The 8,554-nt window shown below is 40.3% G+C and overlaps 1 protein-coding gene across 4 annotated transcripts; it reads right to left on the bottom strand.

The window, feature by feature from the left end:
- Window positions 1-801: 801 nt before the first annotated feature.
- On the bottom strand, window positions 802-7,415 carry si:ch211-218o21.4 (actin-associated protein FAM107A). Of its 4 annotated transcripts, none has more exons than XM_035387371.1 (5): window positions 6,117-7,415; window positions 4,235-4,389; window positions 3,082-3,214; window positions 2,094-2,235; window positions 802-1,589 (listed from the first exon to the last, which is right to left on the bottom strand). In XM_035387371.1, the coding sequence occupies exons 2-5, from the start codon at window positions 4,386-4,388 to the stop codon at window positions 1,452-1,454; spliced, it is 567 nt and encodes a 188-aa protein (XP_035243262.1). In that variant the 5' UTR covers window position 4,389; window positions 6,117-7,415; the 3' UTR covers window positions 802-1,451. The 4 variants fall into 4 exon arrangements, with proteins under 4 accessions (XP_035243262.1, XP_035243261.1, XP_035243259.1 ...); XM_035387370.1 differs by lacking the exon at window positions 6,117-7,415 and adding an exon at window positions 5,972-6,106; XM_035387368.1 differs by lacking the exon at window positions 6,117-7,415 and adding an exon at window positions 5,891-5,983.
- Between the last annotated feature and the right edge of the window lie 1,139 nt (window positions 7,416-8,554).

The raw sequence follows: 8,554 nt of genomic DNA, 5'->3' as shown, positions 1-8,554 counted from the left end.
TTACCAGGAAAACTAATTTTAGGATAGCCTACATGACCGACTGCGATTATCGTAGATTGTCTTTCCATTATGTCCTGAATGTGGTACACTTTCTTTTGGTTTGGTAAAATAAATCTTGATCGATTTCAACAGGTCTTATTTGGTTGCACAGCAAAATAATGTTGGTGTGGAAGTTTAACCATTCTGGCCCACAGCCTGCATTATCCTTGTAGTTTGTCAGGACTGGAGTTATTCAGGTTAATGAACAATACTGACATGGTTAAATTTCTTTATTTTATTTATTTCTCCTTTATTTTATCAGGTGAGTTCTATTGAAATATCCATCACATTTAAAGGGAACCCTGGCCAAGAGAAGCAAGAAGCAGTTTACAACATAAAACACCACACACAAAGAAACATAAAAAAACACAAATTATACATGATACATTTCAGGTAACACAATTATCAACATCAGTTTTTAAGGATTCCAATATCCTCTTAAAATCATCCAAATGGATGAAGCAGTCCAGCATATTGTCCGTCTTGAGCTGGTTCCAGGACCATGGGGCATAAAAACTAAAGCTATCTTTCCAAATACTGTGGAAGGGTGAGGTACAGTAAAAAGGCAGGCTTGTGAAAGGAGGTTGTAAGAACTCTTATTCCAGTAAAAAAAAAAAAAAAAATAGAGGCAATTTAAATAGCTAGGGAGTCACCCTAAATGGCTTTATAATCAGAAATGTACCAGTGAAGCCATCTGCGGTTAACTAAAGATGGCAGGCCTGCCCTTTCAAAAAAAAAGAAGACTTTCTTCTTTTCTGAGTGAGAGATTTGGCATTAGTAATGAAAAGTAAGGCACCGTGATAGACTGTGTCAGTATCCTGCAAGGTAGAAGCAGAGGCGTGCATGTACTGGACATCACCATAATCAATCTTTGGAAGAAAGGTGCCTAGGAACAATTTCTTTCTAGCTGTAAAATTGAAGCACGGCCTGTTTCTAAAATAAAACTCCAGCATAACCTTTCTACAAAGCTCTTGTCTCTCCTGTAATTTTGAGGTAAAATCATACAAAGATATAGAATGCCTATATAGAATGTATTAATGCCTAGAAGGCATTAACACATTGTAGTAGAATGTATCTTGCACTATATTGCACTCTATGGAGAATAAGATTTTTTTAGCAAAAGAATATGCAATCAAAACAATAACCCACACAAGTTTCTGAGATTAGAGCTTCTGACAAAACTACAGATATTTCACTTGATTTAACCAGATTATGAGGCACACTCCAATCAGAACTTAGATGGGATTCAGATGGGGAAAGGTTGAGTCAATGTGACTTCGTCAAAACCCATGAAAGAAATAAAAAAGTTTGAGGTTCAACCAGAGATTCCTTCTCAGACCTGTCCCAGGATGTTAGTAGGTGTGCCACTTTCCTACTATGTTCAGCAAGTCCCATGGGACAGTGCTTGTCTGTCAGTCATCCACAGACAGGGCCTCTGAATTTGTGGGTTTGTTCCGTGCTGAATGAATCTTCCGGAGGTTCTGTCGCACTCTCACAAACTCGAGCAGCTGAGGCTCCTCTTTCTGTGTGTGCTCCTGCTGGCTCTCCTTCTGCGCTCACAAACGCAAAAATCCCAAGCAGGGAGAAATCACGACTACTGTATGTCGCTCTGGTTAAAAGTAAAATCTTTTAAGTGATTGTAATGCAATGTAAATGTAATGAAAAATCCGAAACAGGGAAAATCAGAATTGGAATGACCATGGTTACCATTTATACCTTACAGTGATATGAAGTGGAAAAAGTAAAAGCGATGAAATACATTTTGGGCTTCACAGACTCACACAACTCACACATTTCAGACGCCAGGTTTCTTATACTGTAATTTCCCTGAGCGTCTGCACTTAGCTGACGGTTTGGCTCACACTTACACATACCGTGGCCTCCACAATTATAAATTTGTAATCAAACAATTCACATGTGGTTAAAGTGCAGAGTCTCAGTTTTAGTTAAAGTTTTTTTCAGTATCATGCTGTCATGTATGCCTGTCTAAAGAGTGTGTATCCGCTTGTATATTAATGTGTGTGTGTGTCTGTGTATTACAGGTCTGATCTCACCTCCTGGTGTCTCTGCTGTCTCTTGAGAAGGACCTGCTCCAGGGGTGTCCTGGCCTGCTCTCCCCTCTCCCTATCCGTCTGCTCCCTCCTCCTCCTCTCCAGAACCAGCTGCAGCTCCGGCCTGCTGCACACAACCAGACCCCTACAAACCGTTGTGCAAGACAGAAGGGCAGAGAGACTCCACTCGCTTTGACATTGCAATTGTGTAATTCAGTTCAGAAGGACGCCAGTGAACATGTGAACGTCTGCTGCAGAAGGTGATGCCACCCCTGGAGCACTAGTAAGAGGGGGAACGTTGGTCATCAGCTCAGTGGGCTAACCACATCTCTTAATGTGCAGGGTGGCTGCCCAAAGGCTGTAGCCTGGGTACACCTCCCTAATTACACTCACTAGCTACTGTAGCTAGCACATAAATTGGTCAGCCTTATTACCCCCTATGTGCGATCCCAGCAAACATTACAGTACTTACAGTGTAAGCTAGCAGATGTTATTCCTAGCTAGGTACATTACCACACAATTATACACAAATGGGTCATAATGGAACCACTTGCGTCACCCTCATTTGTACTTTTTTTAGAGAATACAAGATTATGAACATATGAAATTCCAGATTAGAATTTTTGGCTTGGAGTAAGTTCTGTGGCGTGTGCCCAGTCTGTGTAATGTAATGTAATGTAATGTGTGCCCAGTCTGGTCTCCTCAGAGCAGCTCTGACTGCCCGAGTGCCGAAAGGCCGCTGGGTGCACAGGGTGTACAGGGTGCACAGGGTGTACAGTTGCAGGCCACGTGTGGACATGTTCGCTAACTCAACACAAAAGATGAGAGACAGCCATTAATTTTTTATTGCTGAATAAGGAGATGGAAAATATTAAAGGAAGCTAATTGGTTTTTAAAACCAATCTTAACAATGACACATCTGATTCACAACAAACTAGTGAATGGAAAAATAAAGATAATTATAGTTTTTGCCATTTGCCTGTGTTCTTACTTTCTGTGTGCCAGCAGAAGCTCCTTGTGGAGTTCCTGATGAGTGCGGGATGCTTTTAAGGGGTTAGCTGAAGCTGGGAGAGCTGTGGGCAAGGTCACTGGATTTGTGCTGCTGGTCTCTGGTTTTACGTTATCTACGAAGTAAAGAGAAATCACTCTCATGCAAGTCATCGCATGTCTGCGATTCACACACCCATCTCTCTCAGAAAATAAGTACAAAAAAGTTCCTAAAAAGGCATAAACAATGGAGTCGTACCCTATAGGTACATAAGACTGTACCCCTAGTCAGCAATACATAATTTATTTGTACCGTTCTTGTTTGTTCAAGATGCTTATTAGTACGCAGATATAACATTATTGTACTTTAAGGGTGCATTTGGGAAATTTGTTCCCTAATGAAAAAATGTACCTTCACTGTACCTTTATTTCTGTGAGTGTAGAGCAGGTGTCTTTAAATAAGTAAAATGAATAAAAAGTCCAAAGAAAGAATGACTGTAGTGATTATAGCACCAGCGGGTGCTTGGTGCTTGATGGCGGGAGAGGGGAGTTCATTAAATCAAATTAGTCACTGCACAGGCTACTGTGTGCTGCTATTATGGACTCCATTAAAATATTCAGAGTCAAAATATTTCAGATTTTAGCCCATTAGGTAATAATTTAGTGAGTTCGGCCACATAAAACATAATCAGGGACTTTGAAACATTAGGAAAAGGGATCCCTGTTTTTACTTTATATATGGCAGGTTTGTATAATCAGCATTGGTTTAACTAAAAATAGATCACTTTCAGGGCAGTGTTGGCACTCAATTTTAAATGGCTGAGAAAGAAATGATGCACAACTTTCCAGTGTGTGAGGTATAATAAGAGAATAGAGAATCTCATTTATCTTCTAAAAGGAATTAACGACTGCCTCTGAATACCCTCCCTTCCTTTATGTGATGTATAGAGCATGGACAAGTGAAAGCAATATGGCAAATCACACCTTGTCAATAACAGTCACTTCAAATAAGGTAAACTGGCAAATAAGGTAAACTGGTAAAATGAAGGACTTAACTTCAGTGTATTTGGACTGGGTCCAGATTTTATGTAATGATTCCTATATATAGCGACGTATAACGCTCTGCACGGTGATGCAGGATCACATGGGCAGCGTACCAGTGTTGATGCTGGTTGTCGCGTGTGCGGCACTGGTTTCGTTCCTACGAGTGTTGGACTTTTGGAAGGAAGCAGTCGCCGGTATCATGGCACTGACTGGCTTGAGGGAGGTGAGGACCTGCAGTTTTGCCCTCATCCACAGCTCCTGCTGCATCCTGCAGATCCATGGAACACCACAGGTGAAGTGGAGAGAGAAGGGGACTTGTAGCAACTCAGTGAGAGAAACTGATAAGAGTTTCTATGTTGAGCAAATCTATTTTAAAGGCATACTATGCAGGATTTCTTTCCTTGTTTCACTCCTGTGTTTACAATAAAAAATGTTTCCTCCGCCATTCTCACCCCGCCCTACACCCCCAAGATGACAAAGATATGTTGGTCTGGCTAGCTATCTTGGCAGCTTTATAACATCGTATTGCAGACTGTAGGAATCACGTCTCTTTCAAAATTACAGCAATAGCTGCAATCATACCAGTCAGACAGTGACAAATATGCTAAAATGCTCAAATAACACATCCAATAGCAAAAACTCCCACTAGCACGTAGAAAAGTTATGGAATACCTAGCTTTAGCTTAGTGGTCATAGAACAGACCTATCAGTTACTCATAACAAACACAGTACAAAAAAAGATCTCTCACAAAAAAACTTTTTCCACATACAAAAATGCCAAGTTACTCTCTTCATTTGACACATACAGTTCGAATGACCACATCCTCTTCAGATGGTAAGATGAAAAAACATTTGGTAGCATTGAAAAGAACTTATTTAAATTTGTGTGAGCTAAGATAGCCAATATTTTTTGATGTAACTTGGCCTCATTTTGATACCAATACTTTTAACAACGTAGGCCCAGATTTTGCAAGTTTTAATTAGTGACTTATAGACAATGGTATGTATGCGTAACTTACGTTAATGTACGTAAGGTTTTTTTTTTTAAATTACATATACATATTATTTTATTTATTTTTTGAGATAACAGATAAAGGCAGACAAGCAACAAATGGGCAGAAGTAACACAGGGACACAAATTGCACATCGAAATAAGCATGGTTGTTTTATAATATTTTCTAGGTGAAAATACTGCATACTATGACTTTAATTTAATCAACAACACTAAGAGTTCATGAACAAGTGCACATTTCTTTCACCAGCAGGCATGCGCAACAAGCTCCAGCAATCAAAGTAGGCTATGTCATGACAATAATAACAATAGACCGACTAACACTAAAAATAAGAAAACAGTAAGTACACCCGGTTCTTTCACGAACCAGACATAACGGTACGAGCAGGGTTGCTACATTAGCGAATTAACTTCATTTTGAAAATATAGGCTTACTGAAGTTCAAACTCATTAAGCGCATATTGAGGATGACCATAACTGTATGTTGTGTTATCGACATGTCACTTGTACAAACTGCACATCTTGCTACAAGGGGCCTTTTACCTTTTAGTCTAAGTCTAAGATAGCATCAGTGAACAGACAAAAGATAATGTAAAAGTAATCTTAAAACTAAACACAATCTAGACGACATATTGGCACAGCATGACTTGCATAGTCTACAACAGTCTATATCATAACATGTACCAAACTGTTTCGTTGTCTCAGATTCAGTGCCACGAGTTTGATAACAATTGCGCAAATAAAAAAGGCAACAAACCTGATTTGGTGTTCCAGAAGTGAAGAAGACATCGAATTGTATTGTACTACGATAAAAATAAGAAAAGTTGTTTTCACCTACCTGGGCAACGTGATACCCTCACAAATCAACCGTCCTCTGAGCACTGACGTCCAGCTATCACAGTTACCTCTCGGACACTGATACCGTGCACCGTTACCTGAGAAAGCTGCAGGAGAATTGACCTTTATTTTTTACTTGCCCTTACCCGTCTGCGTTTCCTTCATTATAGCGCGAGATGGCAGCAGATCCTCCTGAGTGTCCCGAGAACGCCGCGAGAATGCCGTCGAATTGTGTAAATCCGAGAAAACTCAATGATTTCACGACCAATACATATGTCCCGCGACTCAAACTTGGTCGCGATCCACAGTTTGTGCACCACTGATCTAAGTGGATTAAAAAACCGTATCTCTTTTATAGCGTCTGCAAATTTTCTTATACACACAATAGACAAATATCTATAAAACTGGTTTTATGGAAAACTTCCACTGAGTCCCGTTCTACTCTGTTTAACCCAGTTTTAGGGCCCGTGCTCGCCCCCTGGAGGTGAAACCAGATATTAATGTAGATGGCATATCTCCACTCTACAAAACCTTAGCTCCTTTCTTTCAGCCATTCCTGGAGATTCCTTCTTTCACTCTGGATCATGATGCACCTGAATCACAGAGATGGGGGATAAATTCCAAGAAAACTGCTAATTTATATTCTGTGAGTACCTTCAGCCAGGTGAGATTCTGTGAATATCTGCAGCCAGGTGAGATTCTGGGAGTACCCACATCCAGGTGAGATTCAGTACATACCTCCACAGAGGTGGACCTGCTTCCTTTTTTCCCCCCAAATGATTTTGGAATCAGCAGAAATTTCCTGTTCATTTAAAAAAAAATCATAAACTGCTGAGTATATCTGGGCTCTGACTGGCTCTATAAGGGGCCTCATTCAGTCATCTGCAATAGAAGAGAATTTTCAATTTAATCCGTTGATAATCAGATATGAAAATTACACTTTGCCGAACTAGAGTAAAAACAACAATAAAGGAAACGCTTTTAAAGGAAACCATTTTCAATTACGTAAAGACTAAGTCTCACGGCTGTTTTATTTTGAGATTACTGAAATGCTGTATATCATTATAAGGAGGGGAATGAGGAGCCAGTTGTCTTTCATTAATTGACTAATGGCTTGACAGAGCAAAGCTTTAGCATGAGATGTCCATTTCACATGATTTACCACAAGTGCATTCTTCTGCTTGGAATGTGAGAACCCCTTTCAGATTGGCTCATTTCCCTGACAGGAAATTACACGCCCCTACCTCAGCCTTGTAACAGAACGTCTTATGCCTGACTGTGTATCTCAAGTGGCATTCTAAGATAAATGTTATAGTTAAATACGGACTTTATGAAATCCAAAACCCATTTGAAAAGATATCTGCACATCCTCTTCATGGTGACCAGTCAGTGGAATGTCTGTGTTTACAAACTTTGTTCAAACTGAGGTCAAACAGAGTTTTAGTAGAATCTGCTAAATACTTTGTATTTGCTTATGTCAGACATCTTTAATCAAGCATAAAGAGGAGACAAAAAAAAGAAAAACCAAAAGATTTTCAATAAGAACTGAATCTCCTAGCTACTCTGCATTACATCAAACTTGTACTCAAAAGCTGTTTCTTTACAGTGAAAGAGAGATTTAATGGTGTTTGGAGAGAGGCTTGGGTTGAGTTACCATGGCGAGCACAGAACAATGTGTAAAATGGGATATGAAGGAAGAGAATGTCACAATGCCCACCCCCTGCTGGGCTATAACACAGGGGTGGGCAGTCCTGGTCTTGCAGGGCCATAATTATTTCTGGTTTTTCTTCTATCCCCTTTAATGGATTAGTCTAAGCCTGAATATTCAGTCTGATAGTCAAAACACTGAATACTTTCAGTACATGGTTATCTGTATTCATTGAACCTGGTAATTAGGGGTTCAGAAACATCTCTGGGACTCCAGGGCTGCTGGGGTTACCAGCGTGACAAACTCCCACACTAAAGAGATATTAGTTATCAGTTGCTTACTGCCTGGTCACTGTAGAGGTGGTCCCCAAAATTCAGCACCTTGGAGCCCCACCAATCTGTCAACCCCAGGAAGTCAAACCGGCTTTCCTGAAACACCAGAACCAAATAAGCCAGGCACCATAAATTTCCCTGAAACACAGGAATTACGGGTTGAACAGCAAGGCAAGGGCAAGATAAATAGCCAGAATACCGACTAACCACACAGTGAATGCCTGTCTCCTGAAAATCCTCAAAAAAGGGATCACTGCAATGTTGAGGTGGGCAGCCAATAAGCAACTGTGAAATTATGGGGCATTTTTAACAGATTTTCTTCCATGTAGCTGCTTTTATTGGCAGTACTCAGTGTTGAATAAATTAATTGTACCTCCCAAAAAATAATGAGGGTCGCAATAGATATTCACGTACCTGTTAGTAGACCCACCCCTTTTCCAAGCTGCTGATCTTGTCCCACTGAAGGGTGACATTACTGTCTAAACACCTGAAAGGTCTTTAGACAGAATAAACACAAGCAATGTGGGCAGAGCTAAGTGGATTTAATCAGTCTGTAGTCTACCCTAATTACAGACTGTGGCCCACTCTGATTTAATGCAGCTTC

Source organism: Anguilla anguilla, chromosome 13 (genome assembly GCF_013347855.1).
Source record: "Anguilla anguilla isolate fAngAng1 chromosome 13, fAngAng1.pri, whole genome shotgun sequence".
NCBI classification, from domain to species: Eukaryota; Metazoa; Chordata; class Actinopteri; order Anguilliformes; family Anguillidae; genus Anguilla; species Anguilla anguilla.
Note: the sequence above shows the minus strand (reverse complement) of the source record. Positions and strands in the feature narration are given on the sequence as shown.

What these genes read in the sequence shown, in the direction of transcription:
- si:ch211-218o21.4 (XM_035387368.1), bottom strand. Translation starts at nt 5,922, where the DNA reads ATGTCTTCTTCACTTCTGGAACACCAAATCAG. An exon ending in CTTCTGGAACACCAAATCAG is followed by an intron (nt 4,390 to 5,890) that starts GTTTGTTGCCTT and finishes ATGGATCTGCAG; the next exon opens with GATGCAGCAGGAGCTGTGGA. An exon ending in CTTCTGCTGGCACACAGAAA is followed by an intron (nt 2,236 to 3,081) that starts GTAAGAACACAG and finishes AACGGTTTGTAG; the next exon opens with GGGTCTGGTTGTGTGCAGCA.